The sequence below is a fragment of the Barbus barbus genome (assembly GCF_936440315.1).
Source record: "Barbus barbus genome assembly, chromosome: 6".
In the NCBI taxonomy this organism is placed as follows: Eukaryota; Metazoa; Chordata; class Actinopteri; order Cypriniformes; family Cyprinidae; genus Barbus; species Barbus barbus.
In genome coordinates, this window is record NC_136734.1 from 32,712,214 (window position 1) to 32,739,090 (window position 26,877).

A 26,877-nucleotide genomic window follows, 5' to 3' on the forward strand; every position below is an offset into this window, starting at 1 on the left:
ACATTCCATTAACATTTCTACCAAATAGCTTTTGAATTTGACCGCACAAACGGTTTAGATAAATGATATTGCCTGATTATATAGTGCTGGTTGAGAAGTGAGCTTTTGAATTCCTGGAATTTATGGAAATACTGTCAGCAACAGTGCATATAAAATCATGCAAGTGGGAATTTGGAAATTGTTAGATGCCTTGTTTAACCACCGTAATGCCATACATCAAAAAAAAAAAAAAGTCAAATAAATTCAAGCACTATACTTTAGTGCTTTATACTGATTTTTGATGATCTGTTGCTACAGTAAGCGAAGCATGCCGGGATGTGATTTATAAACATGCTGTGCTCATCATTTGTTTTAATTGTCCTGAGAGCCTCATTGGTGCTGAGTCCAACATTGAGCAAGCCTGATGTTCATCATGGAAAATTCCCATTTAAACCAACACTGGCTGCTGATGAAGTTAAACCCTTGAACAAATGCTAATTCTGAAGAATGACTTACAACATAAGAAGCTAAAGTTGTTTTCCCACAGTGACACTGCCATTCCAACCAGATGATTTTTCAGGCTAACTCCCCAATCACTTCCATTTTTGCTTAAATTCCAGTCAGTTCGGTGTATGACTAAGAACTAGTCACTTGAGAAGAGGATGAGTTAGCGTTAGCAATATGAGAGGGGCTACACACTCTCACACTATAGGAAGTTTAATGGATTGTGCACTATGACCTCACTATAAAGTTCTATAACAAACATGTTGGCTGTTTCTCAATTCCAAGAACGCAAAGAACAGACTTGTGTTCTCATGGAGACCGGTCTTGCCAAGCTTCCTTGGAAGAACGAACTCAGAAGGACGCGAGGACACAGAACGCATCTTTGTGAGAATTGAGATGTCCTGCGTTCTTGCTTAACTGACCACATAGTCTTAGCATAAGCAGCAGCCAATGAACAAATATAACATAACATTACAAAATGTCATAACTTATTAAAACATTTCATACTATTATAGATATTACTTTCATATAATTGTATTGTGTTTTATTTTACAGCGTTATATGTTTAACTGTTAAGATTCATTTTAATATGCCAATAAAAATGCAGACTTTCTCCAGGTCTTATACCTTTATTAAAATTAAGCAAAACAAAACGATACATTTACTTTCAACTTCAAGAGCCGTCAAGTATTTGCGAGAGCGAGTTTAAAGCTTACAGGCTTCTGTACACTGGCCGCCGCAGCGTCTTCTGGGATTTCTAACGGTTCGATTATCTCAAGTCTGCACTCGATGCATCCTCGATTTCAAGAACACATCCGGGCACTTTCATGCATCCTCTGTACTTGCGTTCTTGAGAATTGGAACACAAGATCGCTGAAGAACGCATATTGAGAAACAGCCATTGTTTTTAGAAAATTTCCGCTGTGTTCTACAACTTCCCAAGAAACACCCTTACATTAACACTCAATTAAAGCACTTCCTGCAAGAGCCCCTGTAGATGTTTCATATTGTCTGACAAGCTGACTGCATATAGGCAGATTCTACTACAGTTCCACACATTTTTATAGAACCTGAAAAATTAAGTCAGTCAAACACATTATGAATTAGCTTATGAGAGTAAGCATGCATGGCCTGCTGAACAAAGGTTATCTAAAAGTTGAGTATGACAGATCATCCAGACAGCCTTCTTGCTGCTGTTAGGCTCTGCATGCATTCCTGAGATTCCATATCTGATATGTGCTCTCTCTTAAAATGTGCAAAAGGAGAGAAAATGCAAAAGTCAACAGTTCTCTCTTGCATTCCTCAAATCAATCTCAGTATCAATTTTATCTTACAATGTTTAAAAATTATAAGCAAAAACTGTGCTTTTTATTTTCCCACAGTGACACTCCAGCCAGATAATGTTTCCAGACTAAATTAACAAATAAAAGATTATTTACATTATCCTTTGAGTTTAGTTAGATTTTTTAATACAAAATTTCCACAGTCGTTAAAAGTAACAAAGTAGTTTAAAGGGTCAGAAATTAGCCAGGACTAAAAATAATAATAACCCCTATATTTCATAGTATTTCATTGTAGACCTATATCTGTATTAACAAAAATGGAATGGTTTGACCTGGTTTGGAATGGTTCATAACGATTGTTTTTTGATTGAAAACAACAAACCAACTGAAATCAGCCTTGAAATACTGACCGATAAAGCAAAATTCCCAACAGCTCATGGAACAGATTACATCTCAAACTATTCTGACCATATTGCATTAAATACAACTACAATGTATTTGATGCTAATAGGACTTCATATGTAATACCCATAACTATTCAAACTGATCATTCATGTCAGTTAAATTGCTTGTTTGTACATATGTTGTGATTTAACTTTTGTATTTGTTCCCAAATACAAAAGTTAACTTCTGGCACTGGTTGGTAATCTTCTGCTATTATCCACCCAAACCACAAAGTTCTGAAGAGATGCACCCGCACTAATTTATTTACAACTCATTTGATTTTTTCATGATTTAAGATATCAACAATAGCGCAACTCACATTTATCTTGTAGATCCTAATGGAGAAGCATTATGAGTTTAATCCCCCCTCCTCTCTCTCTCTCTCTCTTATTTATTTATTTGATTCTCACCAATCATACAGTGGTTATTTATGCACTGTTATTTAAAACTTCTTAAATAACAGGAAATACTCTGCCACGTCGCAACAAACTTTCTCTTTAGTATAGCACAAAGTTTACTATCCCACGTTTACTTTTTGGGGTGGAATGTAAACCCTTTCACCCAAAACCCCAGCACTGGCCTTAACTGAAATTGCATTGCAACATCATATTTTAAATAGCAAGACTGATTATCGATCACGGTTAGCAGAGCGCTTACCTGTTATAACCTCCCGTTTGGCTTCGTCCAGATGAGTTGAGATCAAATCCCCCATCGTGCAGCTGATAGTTGGCAAATTCTGCTGGATCGGTCAACTTCGTCTCAGAGGAGCAGCTGTGTAGCAGCAGCAGGGCGCTGGTTTTTTATGATAATATATGAACCGAAGTTGATTTTAGCGGCTCCTCCCTCTTAGTAGTTTGAACGCAGGGAGAGTGGCTGGAGTTACATATAGAGTTGACAGGCACAGCGCTGGATTAAAGAAGGCTTAGTTTTCCATAACTCTTGGTTTAATGCTTCTTTAGTCCCGTGTGAAAACACGTTTCCTTAGGAGACACATGAGCGTGCTGAAGGCGGGGTTGAAGCACCTCCAATTAGAGGCGGGGCTGTGCGTTCATTCTAAGCATGCGTGCGTCCCAATGTGCGTCCATGCTAAATTCTATGTGATTTCAGTCAATTTCAATACTGTTTAGCGCAGATAGGGTGGATAGTATGCACATTGGGACGCAGGGTATGTCTACGATTCTAAGAGCGAATCAAGGGGTTTGAACAAATCTGTGAACGAATCGTTCCCATCAACTCTGTATACTAATTCAAGTCGTTCACTTTTGGAAGGGTATTTCTTGACTGACTATAGCATGAGAAAATAAAGGTCTACTGTCACTGTCTTTTCTTCTACAGCTTGATTAAAGTCAAGCCTACAATCTTCCGAAAGATTCAAAAGAATCGAATCACTTGGATGAATCAAATGTCTCATACAAGAAAACGTATGCAATGTTCCAAAAAATACTATAAATAAAGCATAAAATTTAATTGAACTTATTCTGACAAAATAACTGTTATTTTGAATAAACTATTTATTTTATTGTCTGCGATCACTTTGCTAAAGCGTAGGAAAGATAAATGCAAAACAAACCTGATTTATGTTTTTTCATGCATGAAACAATAAGCTAAAAATATATTTTTAAATAATTCTATAGGGAGATTTAAAGAAATTCTTTAAAATAAATTAAGCATTTGAATAAATAGACGACGTCGCCCTCTAGCGGGTGTTATAGCCTAGTACTCTTTTCTGGTATTCTTACAGAAGCACAACTACAGTAAATACATTGTAACGCAATTATTGCGCGAACGTTAATTTTTCTTGATGTGAATTTAAAATCCCTTTCTTTCATAGCAGTTCATATAATTGTATGCAATCCCCCAAAACATGAGTAAAACAAACCTCTCGCAAAAACACTCCATGCTTCATACATGGCATATGCTTAATATGCACAAATGTGTGTGTGTATAGTTTACAAGACATGCAGCATATGTTATCAACAATGGAGCTGCGGAGGCGTGTGGTGGGATTAGGCATCGACGCAAGCAGCGCATCCCATTTACAGCAACTGTAGCTCTGAGCGCGCGCACACTGAGTCCAGCAGGAGAGAGAGAACAGGAGACAGCATGGCATCTCTGGGGCTCAAGGCGATTGTCGGAGAAAGTAAGAAATGTTCTGTTGAAGTTGATTTAGGTCTACATTTTTAATTTATTTAAAAGTGATATTTCAGCTATTTCTAACTTGTGGGATTATTGGCATTTCCTTAGAAGTGTTGGTGTTGTGTTTACATGTTGAGTGAAATGCCACTGCACTATTCACCAACATAATCCTCATAGAGTAAAGAAAAAGAAAAAGCTGTTAAGAAATCTGTTAAACAAGGCTGGTGTTAGATGTTAATTGTTCAGTATGACATATGTTGTGCTTATTTTTTATATCTGGCTTATCCATCTATTTACTGTATCTATCTATGCAAGGCATTGTGAATGTGATTCATTTACACCATAATATCAGTCACCTTTTGTTATATCTATAGGCTCAGTTGATGTTAGATTTGTCCTATACTCCATCCCTTTACAGTTTTGACATGCCAGTTTCAAAAATGTACTTTTTGTAGCCCTGGATATTTTCTGGCTCTAAATGCAAGCATGAGGTTTGAGGAGATTTCCAGTGTTCATAATGCACTCTGATTGTTTCTTTCATCACAGCCAGAATTCACTTTTTGCCATCTGTTCTGTGTCATTCTTGTTATTTCTGTTGCCATATATAGTGCTGGTGTTGATTAAAATCTTAAAGTTTCTGAGGAAAAACATCACCAATTATCACTTGGGAATATTTGTTAATTTTGCCTAAGTGTAGATCAAGCACTACATATTCATTACTGCATCAACATCAGGAAAAATGCAGGCGTTTATCAAAAATGCTGCTGGATGATATTTGTTTATTCATGTTTTTGGACGTATTGGTTTGTACTATTAATATTGTATCTGATTTTTAATCTTTTTTTTTTTTTTTTGTCTGTATCTAAAATATCTAAAAGCTTTCAATCCAATTTCAACTCTTTTTAATCTCACCAGCAACTTTTTTATAAACAGAAATTTCATAAATTTTATAAATCAGACAATTTCAGTATAGCCTGTGAGGCTCATCACAAGTTTATTTTAATGCAACAACACCTCTGGGTGTTAGAACTGACAGATCCAGCGTTGATAGCTGTGAAATATGTGTTATATGACTGCAGGAAGCTGTTGGGTTTGGGATCTCATCATTCAATGGAGCATTTAAAAGGACAGTAAAAATGATTCAGGTCCACTGTGCTCACAGCCAGTGGCAGAGATATACAAATAGAGAAAGAGAGTGACATAAAGCAGGAGAAAGAGAGACAGAGGAAGAACAAAAATAGAGAGGCTGGTGGTGTAAGAGGATTGGGAAGAGATTAGGCCTGCGATCGCTGGGTATCTCTCAGCACACAATATATATCATTTAAACTAACAAATCAAGTTGACCATTTCATTTTCTGCTGTCATAAAAGACATGAATGGTGTATTTGATTCTTTTTTTAATTATGTGGTTCCATACAATTTTCTTAATCATGCACTTATTATATCATTAACTAAATACTAAATGCAAAAAGGAAAAAATCTTTACACCAAATCAAATGTGGTGCTAAGCAGCAAACCATAATGTTATAATAATAAATTCAGCCCAGAACCATGTTCTTTAGTCTCTACAGAAGGTATTTTGCTGTTTTAAACATATTCAAAAACAGGAGAGAAGGTTTAGACTCAGCAACATCTCTACCTGACACTTTTGGCAAACTCTGCATATTTGTCTCGGTGGACTGTATGTGCAAGAAAAAGTCTGTCAGAGAGAGTGTATGATTATGCAGTGTTTTAGCTCAGATATATTTAAAGCGAGGCAGACATGCTCCCATTATCACACACTTATACTGTATATTTCTTACTCAAACATTTTAAATGACTATTTTGTCTCAATATTCTTAACATATATTGAGTATAAAATATAGTAATTTGTCTGGATATCTGTCTCAAATCAATCGTCTCATTATTTCAGATTAATTTATAAATTATAACATCAATATTACAGTGGTATATACTCAATATCAATATTACACTAGTAAGAACCAAGGCTAGAGAATGTAAGGTTTTGTTTTACAGTCATTATGATTTCTTTTCTTCTTTAATAAGGTCTTTTCTTGCATTTGAGATTTGAAAAGTTTCCTGTAATCTTGACTTAAATTTGGACTCGTATTTGCGCCATATCTCTTGTCTCATATCTCATATCTCTTGCATTCAAAATATTGATATTTTCCCTGAATTTTTTTTTTTGTGCTACAGAGATTATGAATGATGTCATTAAGAAGGTGAAGAAGAAGGGAGAATGGAAGGTACACATCAATCTCACCGTCAATTCATCTGAAGAATATGTCAGTGATTATGAAAAAGATTGTTGATGTGTTGTAATGTGCAGCATTATTTAGTCTGTGCAGTATGATAAAAAGAATATTGAAATAAAATTCAGTTAACTTGAATTACAGATGACTCTGGTGTCATATTAGGCCTTCTTGCTTAAAAGACCATCCTAAACCAGAAGCATCCCATGTTGGCGAACAGAATTTAAAACATGTTGTGTTACACTGGTCTTTGATTTGTTACGTGTTGTTCTACATATATAATGCATGCTGTTCTCAGGCGTTGGTGGTGGACAAGCTCAGCATGAGAATGGTCTCATCATGCTGTAAAATGACAGATATTATGTCTGAGGGAATCACAAGTGAGTTTTACTCCTGTAGAAATGCTTCAAACAGGCACAAAACCACTTATATTTATTAATTATACAGCAATTTGGCTGTATTTTCCATAACCATTTCCTTTTATTTCTCCAGTTGTTGAAGACATAATCAAGCGGCGTGAGCCTCTTCCCACCATGGAAGCCATATATCTCATTACTCCATCTGATGAAGTAAGTTGTCTCATTTACTTTTAGTCATAAAACAGAGCTTGTATGGGAGTTTGTATTATATCCCAACATTATAGTTACTGATATACAATACAATAGTGAAATGTTGTCAATTGTAATTTCAGCAAGGATGCATTCGTTTGATGAAGGAACAGCTAAGACATTTATAAAGTTACAAAAGATTTCTATTTCAAATAAATAATGTTGTTTTTTGAACATTCTATTCATTCAAAGAATTCAAAAGATCTAGTTTCAAAGAATCCTGAAAAAAAATATATCACAGAAAAACATTTCCACAAAAAACTATTTTCAACTTTGAGAATAAGAAATGTTTCTTGAGCATAAATCAGCATTTGAGAATGATTTCTGAAGAATCATGTCACACTGAAGACTGCAGTAATAACTGCTAAAAATTCAGCTTTTTTTAATATATATATATATATAACAGCAAACTTATTTTAAATCGTAGTATTTCACAGTATTAATGTTTTACTTGATTTTTGATCAAATAAATGCAGCCTTGGTCAACATAAGAAATTTTAAAAACATTTGAACAATCTTACTGATCCAAAACATTTGAATGGTAGACTTTTTATTATAAATGAATAAATATGTCTGTGTTATCAACAGTCAGTTGAGGGACTCATCAATGACTTCAGAGACCCCCGTAATCCCATATACAGAGGGGCACACGTGTTCTTCACAGACAGTGAGTGTGTTTTGTTTTTTTTGGACGTCAGCAACTGTTTTCTACCACATCAACTAGACACTTATCTAGAATATTTATCTCTTTTTTTATTTTTTATTTTAGCAATCCCAGACTCTTTGTTCAACTTGATAAGTAAATCCCGTGCCTCTAAATCCATAAAAACACTGACTGAGATTAACATCGCCTTCCTGCCCTATGAATCACAGGTGAGTAGCTTCTACTTTACATCCTGAGACGCGAGAAAGAAGGATGTATGGCGATGTGGGGGGAACGGTTGTATCATGCCGGAACATTCGAGACCAGCTTTGGTTGGGCTGTCTCTGTGCCGCCAATCCTCTGTTGTTGCCCTCTATAATTAATCCTGAGGCAAGCCTAAATCAGCCCTCCTTATACAACCCTAATCCTGCTCCCCATTGGCTAATGCCCCATCAATGAGTCACCGGGCAGCCAATGAGAGAGCGTGGAGTTGGAATTTGGTTGGATGTCAGTAGGGTTATGTACATGTGACAGATGGGGCAGTGTGTTGAGGCTAGTATGTTAGGATAGGGAGAGAGAGAGATACAATACTGATATGGATTATAGGTCAAGCTGAGGGAAGAAAAGAGGATAGTGTAGTTATTATGTGGTGGTAGATTAATCTGAAAACCATGTTTTTGGCCAACCATGCAGAATACGGCACACACATACAGGCACAGGTGAAGCAGGTGACGTATCGATGAGTTATTACTATTGTGAAAGAGGATTAGTGGCGAGTAACAGCCCTATAACAGCCATTAACATACAGTATATCCAGTGGTGGATGAAGCACCTTCACTTTTACCATTTAGCTGGTTCTCATGGGCAGATGGACAACAGTGAGATGTGAGTTACCATAGGACAAGAAGCTGCTTGGTAAAAGTCACCTGTGGCGCTCAAACAATTACAAATTAGCAAACTTTAAACTGCTGCTGTGAATCAGTAATATTTCAATAAAAATATCACATGGTTGAGAACATCCTGTGTAGAGTTGGTCACAAGGGACTTCATAGTTTTAATTTCAGATGAATTTTAAGAAGTGGTTCTCAACCAGGGAGGAACCCACTAGGGGGCCTCAGTACACTTCCAAGGGGGCAGCACGATGGCTTAAATGTATGTTCATTAAATATATTACAATTATTTAAAATATGACAAAATAAGCATCAAAAAAGATGTGAACAGACATCATATTTCTCTATTTTATAGATATTTCATACAGCATGTTTCTCTTATTTTGACTCATTTTAGGCAAAGAATGAGGGTTCCCATGGTCTACAAAATGTTCAATGTTAAATTCTAGACCTAAAAAGGTCATGGAAATTGAAAAAAAAAAATTAAAACCGCAAAGTAATAGGAATTTTTATACACTTTTGTAGTCATGTCAGGCTCTAAAAAAAATTATTGGGTGGAAATTACTGAAAAACTGCTATTTGTGAGTGAAAAATATAATAATAATAATAATAATAAACCCTTTATCCTGTAATGACTGAATAAAAAAAAAACAAACATGCAAATTCAAAAAGAGTGTGAGAAGTTTCTGAAACTTCTGGAATTACAGAAATTATTTATAATAGTTTAAATTATTTTAAATAAAATTAATTATTTAATTATTTTGTCACTCCTTGTTTCTGTTAATAAATATGTTAGATGTTTTTGTTACATCAGTAGCATCAGAAATATCTTCAAATATAGTCTTGGACAGCGAGGGGCCTTGAATTCACAAAAAACCACTGTGAAAACCACTGATTTAGGGACAGAACATGTAACCTGAAGAACATTTTTAACAGTTATGTGAAGCAGGTCTATAGACCAGTGAGATTTCACTGTGGGCAGAGCCAATAAAAACCAAGCGAAGGAAAAAAATGCTCTGTCAGTCTATTGGAATTAGGGCTAATTGGGCCAAAAACTAACATGGAAGATTAAAGATAAGCAGTCGCTCATGATTCCGTGTTTGAATACATTTGAATCTCATTGAAGATCTGAGATGTTAAGAATAAATGTATCTATGTTTGCTACGCTGTTCTCAGGTGTTCTCAATGGACAGACAAGATGCGTTCCAGGATTTCTACAGCCCGTTTAAAGCTGATGTAAAGAACCAGGTGTTGGAACGTTTAGCTGAGCAAATAGCCACCTTGTGCTCCACACTGAAAGAGTACCCAGCTGTTAGATACAGAGGGTGAGAGAGGAAGAAGCAGCACACACATGAACGTCTTACCATCAATCTCACATTCTCATAAACACCATCTGCTGATGTAACTCCAAGCATCATCAGCCATCTGCAAAGAAAATATAAAAAAACACAGGCACACAACAGTTATTTAAAAAATCAGATATAACAGATTATAGTGATTAGATTTCATCTAGAAGGTCAGTGACGGTCCACATCATGATTGAATATGTGCTGCTGTGTTTTGAAGAGAGTACAAAGACAATGCAGTCCTAGCCCAGATGCTTCAGGATAAACTGGATGGTTACAAAGCAGATGACCCCACTTTGGGAGAGGTGAGTCTCAGAGCTTGTAGCACAATATTTTGTCTCGGATGATAAAAATAAACTGCTTCTGTCTGGCACCAGTAACCTTAATTTCTCACTGTCCAACTTTAATTCCTTGCTGTACTGTTTTGTGCTCCATCTTTGTCTTTCTTTTTTCCTCCCTTTCACAGGGACCTGATAAAGCACGTTCCCAGCTATTGATTCTGGATCGGGGTTTTGACCCTGTCTCACCTCTTCTACACGAGCTCACATTTCAAGCCATGGCCTATGACCTGCTGCCCATTGAGAATGATGTCTACAAGTAATAACTCCAACAGTTTGTAATTCATCTATATACTGCTCGGAGGTCACTATGGGCAGTTTACTGATGCTGATGGTGCATATGTGTTAATCAGGTATGAGACCAGTGGAATGGGTGACACTCGTATGAAGGAGGTGGTGTTGGATGAAGATGATGATCTGTGGATGACTCTGAGACATAAACACATTGCAGAGGTGTCCACGTGAGTCTGTTCAGTCCTACACAGGTTGACATTTATACAGGTGCTGGTCATAAAATTAGAATATCATGAAAAAGTTGATTTATTTCAGTAATACCATTCAAAAAGTGAAACTTGTATATTAGATTTATTCATTACACACAGACTGATATATTTCAAATGTTTATTTCCTTTAATTTTGATGATTATAACTGACAACAAATGAAAGTCCTAAATTCAGTATCTCAGAAAATTAGAATATCAATTAAGACCAATGCAAAAAAAATGATTTTTAGAAATGTTGGCCAACTGAAAAGTATGAACATGAAAAGTATGAGCATGTACAGCACTCAATATTTAGTTGGGGCTCCTTTGGCCTGGATTACTGCAGCAATGCGGTGTGGCATGGAGTCGATCAGTCTGTGGCACTGCTCAGGTGTTATGAGAGCCCATGTTGCTCTGATAGTGGCCTTCAGCTCTTCTGAATTGTTGGGTCTGGCGTATTGCATCTTCCTCTTCACAATACCCCATAGGTTTTCTATGGGGTTAAGGTCAGGCGAGTTTGCTGGCCAATCAAGAACAGGGATACCATGGTCCTTAAACCAGGTACTGGTAGCTTTGGCAGTGTGTGCAGGTGCCAAGTCCTGTTGGAAAATTAAATCTGCATCTCCATAAAGTTGGTCAGCAGCAGGAAGCATGAAGTGCTCTAAAACTTCCTGGTAGACGGCTGCGTTGACCTTGGACCTCAGAAAACACAATGGACCAACACCAGCAGATGACATGGCACCCCAAACCATCAATGACTGTGGAAACTTTACACTGGACCTCAAGCAACATGGATTATGTGCCTCTCCTCTCTTCCTCCAGACTCTGGGACCTTGATTTCCAAAGGAAATGCAAAATTTACTTTCATCAGAGAACATAACATTGGACCACTCAGCAGCAGTCCAGTTCTTTTTGTCTTTAGCCCAGGCAAGACGCTTCTGGCGCTGTCTCTTGTTCAAGAGTGGCTTGACACAAGGAATGCGACAGCTGAAACCCATGTCTTGCATACGTCTGTGCGTGGTGGTTCTTGAAGCACTGACTCCAGCTGCAGTCCACTCTTTGTGAATCTTCCCCACATTTTTGAATCGGTTTTGTTTCACAATCCTCTCCAGGGTGCGGTTATCCTTATTGCTTGTACACTTTTTTCTACCACATCTTGTCCTTCCCTTCGCCTCTCTATTAATGTGCTTGGACACAGAGCTCTGTGAACAGCCAGCCTCTTTAGCAATGACCTTTTGTGTCTTGCCCTCCTTGTGCAAGGTGTCAGTGGTCGTCTTTTGGACAACTGTCAAGTCAGCAGTCTTCCCCATGATTGTGTAACCTACAGAACTAGACTGAGAGACCATTTAAAGGCTTTTGCAGGTTTTGAGATAATTAGCTGATTAGAGTGTGGCACCAGGTGTCTTCAATATTGAACATTTTCACAATATTCTAATTTTCTGAGATACTGAATTTGGGACTTTCATTAGTTGTCACTTATAATCGTCAAAATTAAAGTAAATAAACATTTGAAATATATCGGTCTGTGTGTAATGAATTAATCTAATATACAAGTTTCACTTTTTGAATGGTATTACTGAAATAAATCAACTTTTTCATGATATTCTAATTTTATGACCAGCACCTGTATACATACACTGCCGTTCAAAAGTTTGGGGTCGTTAAGATTTGTAAATGTTTTTTAAATGAGTTCCTTTCTCACCATCATTACAATTTCAAATACGGAGTGTCTATTTACACTAAATGCAAATAGCCCGTCTTGTTGGCAGAGGCTATTTACACTAACTCCGCCCACCAATGTGTCACCAATGTGGGCTAGTCAACATTACAAAAGATGATGATTTCTCAACAGCTCTAGTGGCATAGATGGTAAAGCGCGTACCGTTGATATTTTTGTCACAATCGACCTGAGTTCGTTATTATTGCATACTGTTTTATACTGAGGTGCTGATAATTGCCACTATTAGCAATAAGTAGTATAAATAGCAGAAAATCCTGATATTTTAACATAGTGTAAATAGAATCTATAGCTATTTGCACTTAGTGTAAAGACCCTCTGCCACAGCTGCCTTTAAAATAACTGTTTTCTTTTCTTATTCATTTTAAAATATAATTTATTGCTGTGATGGCCCAATTTTCAGCAATCATTACTCCAGTCTTCAGTGTCACATGATCCTTCAAAAATCATTCTAATATACAATATCAAGCTGAAATCTTTTGCAACTTTATAAATGTTTTTACTGTTACTTATATATGTTATACAGGCAAATTAAAAACAGCATAAAATTAATTGATTTTTAAAGAAGAAAAAGTTTAAACAATTCTAACTAAATGAATAATCAATAATTATAAAAAATTATGTATTAAATCTAATCGTTTATCTCTTTTAGGGCTGTGACTAAATCACTTAAGGACTTCTCTGCAAGCAAAAAGATGAACACAGGAGAGAAGGTGTGTTATTAATCACTGATCAAAAATTAACTGCAATTTCTTGATTATTGCCAGTAACTGACAAAGAGTTTTTGGCATCTTCTAGACCACCATGAAAGAGCTCTCCCAAATGCTTAAAAAGATGCCACAGTACCAGAAAGAGTTAAGCAAGGTACTGAGATCATTTGCATGATTTATATGAACTGATTCAAGGGGATAATTTTGCTGATGGTGGCTTTATAATTTTGCAGTATTCAACTCACCTGCACTTAGCAGAAGACTGTATGAAGCATTACCAGGGCTCAGTGGACAAGCTATGCCGTGTTGAGCAGGTAAAGCTTATTTTGGATTGGTCTTTTTGCACCAAACTGTCATATTAATTAGCATTAATAGTGTTTGTGTGCTCTGTCATAGGATCTAGCGTTGGGCACAGATGCAGAGGGTGAGAAGATCAAAGACCCCATGAGAGCCATTGTACCCATCCTATTAGACGCCAACGTTACCATCATGGACAAAATCCGAATCATCCTGCTCTACATCTTCCTCAAGAATGGTGAGAGAGCTACAAAATGGCCAATGCTTCTGTTTTGCTGTGTGTGGGCGAGATGGGGGTGGTACGTTTGACATGTACAGTTTGTACACACAGTCATTACTAATATCGCACAACAGTGAGTAAAACTGCCATAATGCTGTAGTGCTGGGCTTCAAGAATTTAGAACCAGTTCAAACTCTATAATTACATGTATAATTATGTATAATTATTCCTGGCTGACTGCGTGTGTGTGTGTCTCATAGGTGTGTCAGAGGAGAATCTCTGTAAGCTCCTCCAGCATGCTCAGATCCCTCCAGAGGACAGCGACATTATCTCTAATATGGCCCATATGGGGGTTCCCATCATTTCAGAGGTCATTAATACACACAAAACATGTTCTCCTCCATTCTCTGACCATTTTAAGAAGCTGAATTTTTAGCATCATTGCTCCAGAGCCTTCAGAAATCATTTTAATATGCTGATTTGGTTGTGCTACTTAATATTTTTGTATAAACTATGATACATTTAAACAAGATTCTTTGATGAATATAACTTTCAAAAGAACAGTGTTTATATGAAATAGGAATCATTTGAAATATTATATATTTCTGTCACTTTCGAGCAATTTAATGCATCCTTGCTGAATAAAAGTCTTCATTTCTTAAAAAAAAAAAAAAACCTTACTGACCCCAAACTGTTGAATGGCTGTGTATATGTTGGCCATCATTTCCACCTACTTTGTACTCACTTAATCTTTAATTACACTGTTAATTACAATTACACATTGTACATTGTTACATATTGTATATACAATTAATATTGTAAAGCATACATTCACTTGTAGCTTCAAAAACTATTTTATTTCTAGCTTGTTTTAGACAATATAGAATATATCAGCCATTTATCGGTTATCGGCCATAACATGAAAATAATTACCAGCTTATTCAACCAGAATACAGTGTATCACCAATCATAAAGTCTGAGGCCAAAATGCATAACTCTGTATAAATAAATGCATAAATATGTATCCACAGCAAGCAACCACACGTAAAGGGAAGAAATCTGACCGCAAGGAGAGAATCAGTGAGCAAACGTACCAGCTCTCCCGATGGACTCCTTTGGTCAAAGACATCATGGAGGTGAGCTGAACCAACAGTACTTGCCTCACTTTGGATACGTCATCTTTCTTTTTCTTTAATTTCTCATAATTGCATTATAATAGGATGCCATTGAAGACAAGCTCGACCCAAAACAATACCCTTACATCTCCACACGCACAGCATCCTCAAAGACGACCACAGCTACCAGGTAGGATTACCTGCATAAACATATGGATTCAGTATGCAACATCTTCTAGTCAACTATCTAGTGATAATACCACTGCTGTCCATTTTCAGTGCACGTTATGGAAACTGGCATAAAAACAAGAGCCCAGGAGAGATACGCAATGGCCCACGCATCATCGTCTTCATCATTGGGGGTGTGACCTACAGCGAGATGCGCTGCGTCTATGAGGTCACACAGGCCAACGGCAAATGGGAAGCTCTCATCGGTGGGTTGTAGTGCTCAAGGGCCCTTTGTGAACTATCAGTGACTCACTATTTCAGAGACAACCATTACAACAGACAGCATTACACAATTCTGCCACATGTGTCACTGTGCCTTTAAAAAATATTAAGGAGCACACCCATTTTCAACATTCAGAATAATTAATGTTTCCTAAGGACCAAATCAGCATATTAGAATGATTTCTGAAGGATCATGTGACATTGAAGACATTGACATGACAGAAATAAATTACATTTGAAAATATATTAAAATAGCAAACAATTATTTTACAATAACAGTAACAAGATTTCACAATATTCCTGTTTTTATTGTATTTTTATCAAATGAATGCAGCAGCCTTGGTTAGCACAACAATCTTCTTTCAAAATCATTAAAAAATCTTACAGTCCCAAACTTTTTAACTGTAGTGTATATTTTCTGCTGACCTAAAATATGAATTATTGAGCATCAAAAGCATTCTGCTGTGGGACACATGGGTGATGGTTGTAAAAACATGCCTTGACAATGAATACACACTGCAGTAAAGTTAAATGTTTACAGATCATTGTATATTTGCGATTAGTGAACTGCATTTAACCACTCCCACAATGTGAGTTAATGATTTTAATTAGTTTTTTGTTTTGGTCCCAATAAAAGCCCTGATCATGTTTCTGACTTCCCTCACAGGCTCCACCCACACCATCACTCCCGTTAAGTACCTAAAGCATCTGCAGCACCAAGACTTCCTGGACCCCAACGCGGCCCCCGAGGACCAGCTTCCTGCTGAAGATAACTGATGAAGACAAGAAAAAAGGTCAGAATTTTATCATTTGAAATGGATTAAACTGGATATATTTTAAAGGCATTATTAATGATGCTATTGCTTCAATATAAAAACTCAGCTGACATTTTTATCATCACATTTAACACTTTTAATAAAGAGGCATTATGTAGATATCTTTTCATTTACTATCACATCAATCAAATTTGATTCTTTCTTTCCTTTTAGAATGTGGTGGCATCACTGCCCTGACTCATTATTCTAACATCATCAGTGACATGTTCCAACTAGACGAGTGTTAAGACTGAATTTTTCTTAACTTACACACCCATACAATATATCAGGCAGTCTGCCACCCTTCAGCACTTCCTTTGTCAGCAGTAGGCTATAGTGGCGTATATTACATAAATAGCCTCTGTTACATTTATAATCACCTGAATATTAACCTCAGATTGCATTAAAGATCATTATCAAAAATAAGGAATTATTTAGGTGTCATTCTTGTTGGTATTATGGGACCAGTCAACTTGAGTGTAGCTCATAGGTAGATAAAATAACAAGAGAAGATTTTTTGAACACAGCATAGCAAATTGAGTTTTAGATTCCAGTTTCCTCTTCTGTAAAGTTGAATTGAATCAGTAGTTTGACCTGCTATGCAGTGTCTGCCAAGCATGATTGTGTCTGTTGCTTGATCCATTTAATACTGGATGTCCCATTGTGAATATCAACTGCTTTGTGTTATTTTAATATTGTGGTTTTGAAACAATAGCTACAGTAATAGTCCTGTATATAGACTTTGTCAATATAGTAAAGCTTCCCTTGTAGATATTCTATTTTTCTTTTACATCTCGACTGTTCCTTGTGTAGTAATGTAGTACGATTGCGTTTTGTCATAATCTGTTATTTATGCTAAGAATACACATTCATGCTGTGTAAATATATCATCTGTATGCCATGTTCAAATATATTTAACATGTTTAACACATCAGAGCTTATGAAGTGTGAACTATTGTCTTGTGCATATAGTCAAATAAACTGGCTTCTGTTAAACATCTCCTGATTTTGACATTTTTTCATGCCATGCACATCACACATTAGGGTATTTCTCATAATATGATATACAATATAAAATACACATTAGTTCAGTTATAACATTATTCATTTGGTTTTGAGGCAGATGCATCTGAATGTGCATTTAATATACAACACATTTGGATATGTTGATATAAGAAATAGAAAAATGAAGAACGACAAATCAGAAGAAAGCCAAATTAATTGCAAAAACTATATGGAATAACAGGTAGAGGTATAATATATTTAAATATAGTACTGCCTTACAAACATTGCAAACCTTTGAAACTAAAACCATGTGCTTCATTTGAACACATGAGGGCACCAAAACACAACTTCATCAGAAAACAAAGCCAGATGAACACATTTTAGGATGATAACAATAAGATTTAACCAAGAAATAAATAATATCAATAATTACAGACATTTAATTCAGTCTTTAAATATTTATTTAAGTCTCTATTCCAGTTTGGCATAAATCATAAATATTTCAGGCATAATATTGATACCCTCGGATGGTGTTGTTCTGTAATCAGCCTACGATACTTTAGTTCCTGTAAAGTTACAATATTATGTGTTTTTCACATTGCAAAGTACAACAAATGACGAGCAACGAATTAACAAAAAGCAGATCTTCATCAACTTAAAGACAGACTGTCTTCATAATGGTACGTGGTGTATGAATAAAATATTTGAAGGGTACAACAACCTTTGGGTTGAAAAACTAATATGCTTCTATGTTACTATTCTAAGTATTGATGTTTTGGTTTCATATTTAAGGGGTTTTGATGCAGTCATTGAAAACATTATATCAACAGTATGTGCAAAAAATATATTACATAAAATATATACAGCTTTACAGTATTTGACCTATGTACAATAACTCTCTCTGTATGTTGCATAATCAGGAGCCATGCATTTACATATAATTCAGACACTGAACATCTGATCTCTTCAAAAAATACTTCTATACATTTCTTCATTATTCCTCTCTATAACCGGTCTTTGAAGTATGCGCACTGACATAAGAGCATTAAAAAACAGCCAGAGACAGAAGGGAAGGGAAAGAAAAGAAGAAAAAAACCAGAATGAGAAAACCATGAGATACTCTAGAATCCTCCTCCTCCTCGCTCCGTCTGTCCAGGAACAACTCTGATCTCCATTCACATATTACAACAGTGTATTAATATCACTTAATTTCACTACTTCCACTGAATTCAGTTCCTTTAACGAAAAATATATTAAACACCTTTGGAATCAAGGAAGAGTTAAAAAAAATAAAAATAAAAATACACCTCCAAAACAATGACTATGCCATTTCATATTATGATTAAAATGATATGTGATTTTCTCTTAAGAACTGTAACAGCAAATCTGTAAATATTTATATAGTTTTGTATAAATATATTTTATATGTATATATGTATTAGCTATAATAAATATGAATAGAAATGAATGAATTATTTGATTATATATACACAACTCTACAATTCAAAAGTTTGGGGTCAGTACGTTTTTTACTCAATACTTTTATTCAGCAAAGATGCATTAAAATTGATCAAAAGTGAAATTAAAGACTTGACCATTGTCATATTTTCTTTAAAAAAAATCTAATAAATGCTGTTCTTTTGAACCTTTCATTTATCAAAGAATCCTGAAAAAAAATATCATATATCAATTTATCATGGTTTCCACAAAAAATAAATAGCCTAAATAAATTAGCAGCACAACTGTTTTTAACATTAATAATAAGAAATCATTCTTGAGCACCAAGTCAGCATATTAGAATGAATTCTGAAGGATCATGTAACAACAAAGACTAAAGTAATGGCTGTATACAGAGTAAAATATATTACAATTAGGGCTGTCAATGTTAACGCATGCGATTAATCTAAAAAATTTTAACGCCTTAATATTTTTTTTAACGCAAATTAATCGTTTGATAAGGTTTGACCCCAACTTTTTGCCGTCACCGCAGAGCGGAAGGAAATCATTGCCTGCGTCCCAATGTGAACACTATCCATCCTAAATTCTATGTGATATTAGTCATTTTCAATACTATTTAGGGCAGATAGGGTGGATAGTATGCACATTGGGATGCAGGGATTGTGTGATTGGAACACGGAGAGAAAGAGCGAGTGTGTCCGAGAGAGAGAGAGAGAGAGAGCAACAGTGCGCAAGAGATATGTAATCATATTTGATAAGGGTACAGGGAACCAGTGTTGCCAGGGTCGCGGTTTCCCCACACAATTGGGCTATTTTGAAAATACAGTCGTGGGAAAAATTACAGAGCCGTGGGTTGCGGTCCAGGACTGTGATTAATCATGATTAATCGCAAATTTAAAATACTAGGACTTAACTGTAAATGTGTTGAAATAACGGACTGGGCTGTGATTAACGCGATTCAATTTTTGAATCGATTGACAGCACTAATTAAAATATTCACAGATAACAGCATAAGAGACTTCTTTCAAAAACATAAGAAATCATACAGACCCCAAACTTAACGGTAGTGAGAGTGAGTGAGTGTGTGTGTGTGTGTGTGTGTGTGGCACAGATCTGACAGACTTGATAGAGCCCTGATCTCATCCTATCAATCATATCAGCAACAGTCTTGGCTCTGCAGATCATCCACTGGAACATACCAGGAACAGGCTCAGTGAAGATGTGTGGCAGCTGCTCGCTGTTATAGCAAGAACACAGACAAAAGGTGGGTGTGTTGCAGCTTTTGAACTCTAAGCTAACTGTGACTCAGATATAACAAGCATGACTCATTCAGCTGCTCTGTGTGTACATGATGTAAAGTGCAAGGTCTTCGCAGTGGCGTCTAGTAAACTCTCAAGAGACGACTTCTACAGAGGAGAGTTGAACTCGGCGATCAAAAAGTCGACATAGTCTTTCTCTTTGGTCTTAAAGGCCTCGGCAATGATCCGAGTTGCGTCCCGATGCTCCATGCCTTTAAGCGTCACGCCGTTCACCTCCAGAATCACCTGACCCACCCGTAACTGTCCAGAGATATGCACACAGCCCCCCTTCTGAGAGACAGAAAGAGAAAGAGAGAAACAAAGCAGCTGTCTCAAACTTTCCATAAAGAGAGATCATCTATCAAAAGTGTGAGAGAAAAGACAAGTGGGAAATGGGGGAGAAAATGACTACTTGCTCTCTCAGATATGGCACGTCATATTGAGGGGTTGTTAGCTGACCTCCTGTCAAAGTATAAAGATAAAACGCTTGAGGACAGGAAGAAAGAGATAACCAAGATGAGCATTCTGGCTGTCAACTTCTGTTGAGCTGTCTAATAGTCCTCTACGGCGCAAATGAGAACGGGTTACACCGCTGTCATATAATCTGCTGGAGTCTGATCTCATTTGTCAACATTTATTACAGTTTAAATCTCTACATGACACCTGAGCTGTTCATCTCTCATAAAGACAGTATAGTGAATGCTTTCATAATGAACATTTGATTTACAACCAAAGTAAATCTTAAGGAGTCTGGAAGTGCGGTAGTCATGGTTACACTTATGACATTGCCTCATTGTGCTGTGTGTTTCTTTCAGGTTGCATTCAATTCGTTATTGTTTCAGACGACATGTAACATCACATACTGTATGATGCTTTAAAAAATACTGCTTTAATGAAGAGTCATTATGCCTGTTTTGGCTTTGAAATATGATCCACAGCACATTTTTCCAAGACAAGTGAATCACTCTGAATATGGCATTTTAATAAATGGAGAAATATAAGTATTACCCTGGTGTAGGGTATAAAGGACAATCAAGCTCAAATCCATTTACAATTCATTAGCTTAAAGCTAGAAAATAAATCTCTATTTTTCTAATCATTTGTCCTTCCTGTGAAGGTCAGGATTTTCAGGACAATCAAATGAGCAGAGGAATAATCTGATGGTATCAAGCAGCACTTTAAAAAGCTTTTCTTTTCACAGTTGCTGTTTCAAATACACCAGCCAACAAATAATGGTGCGTTAAGATCCTCTTGGGAAGTTTGAAAGTGGCAATTACGGCTTCAGGTGCATTCGCATCACTTTACTTGGAGCAATATAGTCATGTACCTTACCCCAAAATACTGCAGTAAATACAAGATGTGTTTTGCCTTTTTCATATTTTTATTTAATTCGTGAAGTTGCTGTAAACTGAATCATTATATATATATATATATATATATATAGTAGTATAATTGCACAATACAGCTGTATTTTTACATGCATTTATTGTAATGAAATAAAATATATAACTTCATACATATCACAGATTTCACAGGCTTAAACTACCAACACTGCATCAATGTTTTCTCACTCAAAAAAATCCTTCATTTCTCACAATTGTGGTGGCTTTTAACTTATAAATTTGATCTTTCTAACATGACTGAATGCACCATTAGACAGATTCCTCTTCTCAGAAGCCCCGGCCTCTAAAGATCCATCAGCCAATCCAATGTCAGCACACCAAAACCTAAGTGTTTCTGTTTGGCTTAATTGTGGGCTGCATCCCAAACTCTTTTTTAAGAGCCCTGGGCCTGTACCATGAAGCTGGAATAGCTGGCTAGCCAGGTAAGTTTCAGTTTAGTTTGCACCTATTTTGGGTTTTAGGTACCATGAAAGGTTGCCATAGTAACTTACAGTGCACAGCTAACCTACTCAGGGGCAGGTTATGTTCTGGGTAAGAAATCTCAAACTGAAGTTGGACCAATCAGATGTGAGCAAAGTGACACATGTCTGATGCAAAAAAAGTCACTCCCCCAGTTTCTCTTCCTACAAATTAAAGGTCACTATAATGTACCTTAAAAAAAAATCCAACAAAATTGTCTGGCTTTAATGATAATTACAATTTACATATGATTTATATAATTATAATATGACTTATATTATATAAATCCATTACACACAAGCACTTATAGTTTAACAATTATTATAAAGCATTTATTCTAAATCAATAAGCTATTCATAATTTTTCTCTACCTCATATTGCTGCTATTTAAATACCCTGTACAACTTTTTTGCACATTCTTTTGCACATTCCTTTTATATTACTATTTAAGTCAACAACATACTGACTTGCACATTTATATTTATATTTTTTATCTTTTATTTGATTCTATTCTTTTATTTTTTCTACTTTTCTTTTTCTTAATATTTGTATTCTATATAATTGCACTGTCCTTGGAGCGGACCTGACCTACATTTCACTGCTGGTTATACTCTGTATAATTGTGTATGTGACAAATAAAATCTTGAATCTTGAATCTTGAATGAATATACAGATAATATGTAATATAAGTGGTAGAATCAATAGGCAACACTTTAAAAATGGCTACATGTGACCTTACATGTTCGAGTCTCTATTGTTATATATTATTAACTATATAAACTAACTTCACATGTTTCACTTGTGACTGCACTAATAGAGCAAGATAATTTCATTTACTTGTCTTCTTTATTGGACAAGTACTTTTTTCTGAGTAAATGCATTTAAATTCCTCATATACTTTAATCTCTTAAAGGAACACTCTACTTTTTTTTCGAAAATAGGCTCATTTTCCAACTCCCCAAGAGTTAAACAGTTGAGTTTTACCGTTTTCGAATCCATTCAGCCGATATCTTGGTCTAGCGGTAGCACTTTTAGCGTAGCTTAGCATAGATCATTGAATCTAATTAGACCGTTAGCATCTTGCTCAAAAATGACCAAAGAGTTTCGATATTTTTCCTATTTAAAGCTTGACTCTTCTGTAGTTACATCGTGTACTTATCCTGTAAATCTGAGTTTGTTCATCTACCATCATGGTACAGGCCCCAGGGCTGTCAAAGAGACAGGTGTGATGTCTCAGGACATAAAAAGCTGTGCATTTAATTATGAAACATGTCCAGATGGGTCTGTGACAGTTTTGTTCTCCTGTGACCCTTCCAATGGTGAAATTTACAAATGCTGATTGCGTAAATTGACCGTCTATGCAAATTCCAAGGATACTCTACCAATCAACAAAGAATACATATACAGCAACACCGCTACAGCACTTTGTGTTTGGTCAGCGGTATCAACATCTCTATAAGCGCTATTAGATACAAGTTATCTTACTTTTTCATCCCCTAAAGCTATAGTCATATCACTAGCTGCTTGATTCCAATCTGTTTTAAAAATGCAAGCAAACATATTTCCGTGCAAAGCCACTTTGCGCTAAAGGGGCATTCTTTCACCTTCATGTTGAGCGAACACAACACTGAGAGACGCAAGCATACGGAGACATGTACATAAACAGGTCCTGAATATGCTAATGCACTCCATTAGCTAACAGATGCTGGACTAAAGGTCATAAAAGGAATGAGAGAAAAACAAACTGGCTCCTTTATATTTAGAACTTCCTGTAAAGTTATGACTAAGATTAATTCTAATCTATTAATCTTAATACCGCTAGATGCACAGATAGGGGGTCTGTCTAATGGCAAAAGTATTAACCTTGTCATGAGTCATTTCTAATAAGAAAACCGGAATTGTGTTTCATCCAGAGTTGTAATTTTAGTCATATGATGGAGAAGCAGGTTTTGCTGAACTAAGCATTTATGTGTATATGAAGGAACAGTTTTTAGAAGCTTTTTTAAAACCACATTATATAAGGTACAACTGTATCTTGCACCTCGATGGGTGTAATATCAGACCTTTACAGTACATTAGCTACCCTTTCCATTAGAGGAACAAAAGGTACTTTGTAGGAATAGTAATTTTAAGACTTTGTGTTACTTGTATGTATAGCATTTCATATATTTTACAGAGAAAAAAATGTGAACACTACAGAATGCCAAATCAACATACCTTATAGCCCTGCTCCAAAACCTAATGAGCTATCTAGCTTTCTATGCTATTATATAGGCTTGTTTTTGTTTTTTTTTGAAAACTGGAAGCTCATAGGTGACTATGAGCAGTGAATTGCTAAGCTAACAATACAATTTTCCAATAACACAGCACACTTGCATTTGTGGTGAAATTGTTCATTTTTAATCAGACTTAACTATTTTTAACTATGATTTTCACATTTATTTAAACAACCATTCGAAAGTCTGTAAGATATAAGAAGTCTTATATGTTCAACAAGACTACATTTATTTTAAAAAACAGTAATTTGGTTAAATTTTACAATTTAAAACTATTTTTAATTATTGTGCTGCTTAATATTTTTATGGGAACAGCAATACTTTTTCAGGATTTTTTAATGAATAGGAAGTATAAAAGGGATCTTTTGTAACAATACATTTCTTTACTCTCTCTTAGGGCAGTTGTGGCCTAATGGATAGTGAGTTGGACTTGTAACCCGAAGGTCGTGGTTTCCGAATTTCGGGTCCGGCAGGGATTGTAGGTGGGGGAGTGAATAACCAACACTCTCTCCACCTTCAATACCACGACTGAGACCCTTTGAGCAAGGCACCGTACCCCCAACTGCTCCCCGGGCAGCCCCAGCATTGGCTGCCCACTGCTCCAGGTGTATGTTCACTACTATGTGTGTGTACACTTGGATGGGTTAAATGCAGAGCACAAATTCCGAGTATCACCATACTTGGTCACACACCACTTCCCTTTTCCATTCCTCTCTTTTGATCAAAATAATGCATCCTTGCTGAATAAGATTATTAATTAAAAAAACCTTACCAACTCTAATGGTAGTGTATGTATTTATACAATATTTTTAATAACCTTGCTGTTGTGCATTCTGGGATTGCTTTAAAAAAAAAGCTAATCTTGCTTAGCCATGACTTTGAACTGTGACCCACTCTGACCCACCTGTATGGTTGCAATTCGTGGCAGAGGCTGTCTGGTGTTGGCACCCCCTTCAACAGCAATCCCCAGTGTACTGGCACACTTGGGCACCCGTACAAGTGTAGGCTCCATTACTCCCATCTAAAACAATGACAAACAGAGACTCTACTTTAGACGTCACACTCAAGAAGAAAGAGAAAGACAGATTACAAGGAAGGTGGAAGACACGAATGAAGACTTTAAAAGCAGGGTAAGCTATTTCTGGAAACCAATGTTGATATTTGAAATCACCAAAACAAACACACCCCTACCCCAAAAGGGTCGCCCCTATTTTGATAGATCTGTTCTCTCCAGCGCAGGAAAGCTGATCTGATATTTACACGGGTCCTACGTCTTGTCTTATCGTTCCGCAGAAGGTTTCCTCCTTTTATCCGCCATCTCTGTCTTTCTGTCGCTCGGCTCGGCTGTTCACTGAATGCTCTCTCCTCCACATCACGAGTAGACACGCCCCTTACTGCTGATTGGCTACAAGTTTGTTTTGGTACTCAGCCCCGACTCAGTTTTCTAAAACGTTTTTGAAAAATCGCTTACCCTGCCTTTAACGTGAAATGTAAACCAAAACCTCCTTTTGACAGCAGCAGGGCAAACAAGACTGAAAAACGACTTCTGTATAATGGTTATTTATATCATGAAATGACTAAAACTCATTTAAACAACAGAACTCTCTCACCTGTTTTGCGGAGACCTGTGCGAGTCCTTCCGCTCTGCGTGTGTCACCTGTGACCTGGAGGAATGGAGGTTTACCTGGTCGCGGGCTGCTGTCCTTACTCAACCCCCCAGCCTCTGCGATATCCACTCCACTGTCCTCGCTCAGAGTCTGTCCACTGTCTGACAGCTGGGACAGTGTGGCTCCTGGGAATACAGACAAATGAGCACACAAAGCCATAAATAACCCCGCAATTTAGCTTTCATAGATTAGAAATCTGCATTCAGAATTTATGTGGAGCTCACACAATATTTGGATCTGAAAAGAGTTATAGAAGCTGGACGAATTCCCTAAGTGCTGAACTTCAAAGTTTTGATGGACCTACTAGGGCTGTCAATTTAGTGTGTTACATGAGTGTAATTAATTATTTTAGATGAATGAGATGCCCTATGACCATATGTACAATTTGTAATAAGGTATCCTGCCATCTGAGAAATTAAAGCATCTAAAGAGAAATTAGTACCTCCTTTATCTTTAGCCAATTTTTAATAGGGCTGTTATCAATACAGATTCCCCTGTTTCAATTTGAATGTGATACATGCTGTCATATTTCAATTTTCCCCCACAACGAATGCTATAAATAATACAGAAAACTTCATACATTTCAGAAATATAAATTCTGAAACTTAAAAATCTATTTATGTGTAATTTATTATATATCAGATATATACAGTATAATCATCAACACAACCCCAAAAAAATTTGTGAATACCAACTGAAGTTAACTTTGACACTTCTTGTAAAAAACTAATTAATAATTATAATAATAATAATAATTCAGTCATTTGTCCACGGATCAAATTACACTGGTTGCTCTTTATGTTTTTGATTCACTAAAGATAAGAGACAAGAGTCAAATGTTTGTGAAATGATCTACACTGGTAGTGCTGTATGTTACTGAGTGAAGCTGGTGTAGAAGACTGGTTTTGAGATTTTAATAGTTCATTTGAGAGCATTCAAATAAAGATCTAAGACTGTTACCCAGTTTTCGAATCATCTTCAAGTAGAGGCTTTTCTCTGAAAATACTGATATATGGGATTTAATCTGGTTAATCAATATACCACACTATTAATTCAATTTC

General features: G+C 36.2%; 3 protein-coding genes across 4 annotated transcripts in view; 1 reads left to right on the forward strand and 2 right to left on the reverse strand.

Annotated features, from left to right (window-relative positions):
• Positions 1–3,240, reverse strand: part of LOC306871564 (protein Niban 2-like) — a 28,621-nt gene extending 25,381 nt beyond the window's left edge. Inside the window, exon 1 of the mRNA XM_079419607.1 lies at positions 2,868–3,240. Within this exon, the coding sequence (XP_079275733.1) occupies positions 2,868–2,922 (55 nt within the window). The 5' untranslated portion in view covers positions 2,923–3,240. The remainder of the gene's footprint in view (positions 1–2,867) is intronic.
• Positions 3,241–4,263: 1,023 nt separating this feature from the next.
• On the forward strand, positions 4,264–17,250 carry LOC306871115 (syntaxin-binding protein 1-like). 2 transcript variants are annotated; one of them, XM_079418819.1, is made up of 20 exons: positions 4,264–4,350; positions 6,543–6,592; positions 6,897–6,978; positions 7,091–7,167; positions 7,795–7,873; positions 7,976–8,079; positions 9,916–10,064; positions 10,306–10,390; positions 10,552–10,682; positions 10,777–10,884; positions 13,296–13,356; positions 13,442–13,507; positions 13,587–13,667; positions 13,750–13,888; positions 14,131–14,240; positions 14,902–15,006; positions 15,090–15,175; positions 15,265–15,419; positions 16,103–16,229; positions 16,425–17,250. In XM_079418819.1, the coding sequence occupies exons 1-19, from the start codon at positions 4,314–4,316 to the stop codon at positions 16,210–16,212; spliced, it is 1,815 nt and encodes a 604-aa protein (XP_079274945.1). In that variant the 5' UTR covers positions 4,264–4,313; the 3' UTR covers positions 16,213–16,229; positions 16,425–17,250. The 2 variants fall into 2 exon arrangements, with proteins under 2 accessions (XP_079274945.1, XP_079274944.1); XM_079418818.1 differs by having other exon boundaries at positions 4,280–4,350; positions 6,543–6,631.
• A 2,869-nt stretch (positions 17,251–20,119) lies between these two features.
• Positions 20,120–26,877, reverse strand: part of LOC306870701 (whirlin-like) — a gene marked incomplete at both ends in the record, with an annotated part of 51,555 nt that continues 44,797 nt past the window's right edge. Inside the window, 3 exons of the mRNA XM_079418126.1 lie at positions 20,120–20,302; positions 25,054–25,170; positions 25,760–25,941. Of these exons, the coding sequence (XP_079274252.1) occupies positions 20,120–20,302; positions 25,054–25,170; positions 25,760–25,941 (482 nt within the window). The remainder of the gene's footprint in view (positions 20,303–25,053; positions 25,171–25,759; positions 25,942–26,877) is intronic.

Bases quoted from the DNA above. Each gene is read 5' to 3' on its own strand.
- LOC306871115 (XM_079418818.1), top strand. From the start codon at position 4,314: ATGGCATCTCTGGGGCTCAAGGCGATTGTCGGAGAAA. The intron at 6,632-6,896 runs GTCAGTGATTAT...TGCTGTTCTCAG, and splicing joins TCAATTCATCTGAAGAATAT to GCGTTGGTGGTGGACAAGCT. The intron at 7,168-7,794 runs GTAAGTTGTCTC...TGTTATCAACAG, and splicing joins TCATTACTCCATCTGATGAA to TCAGTTGAGGGACTCATCAA.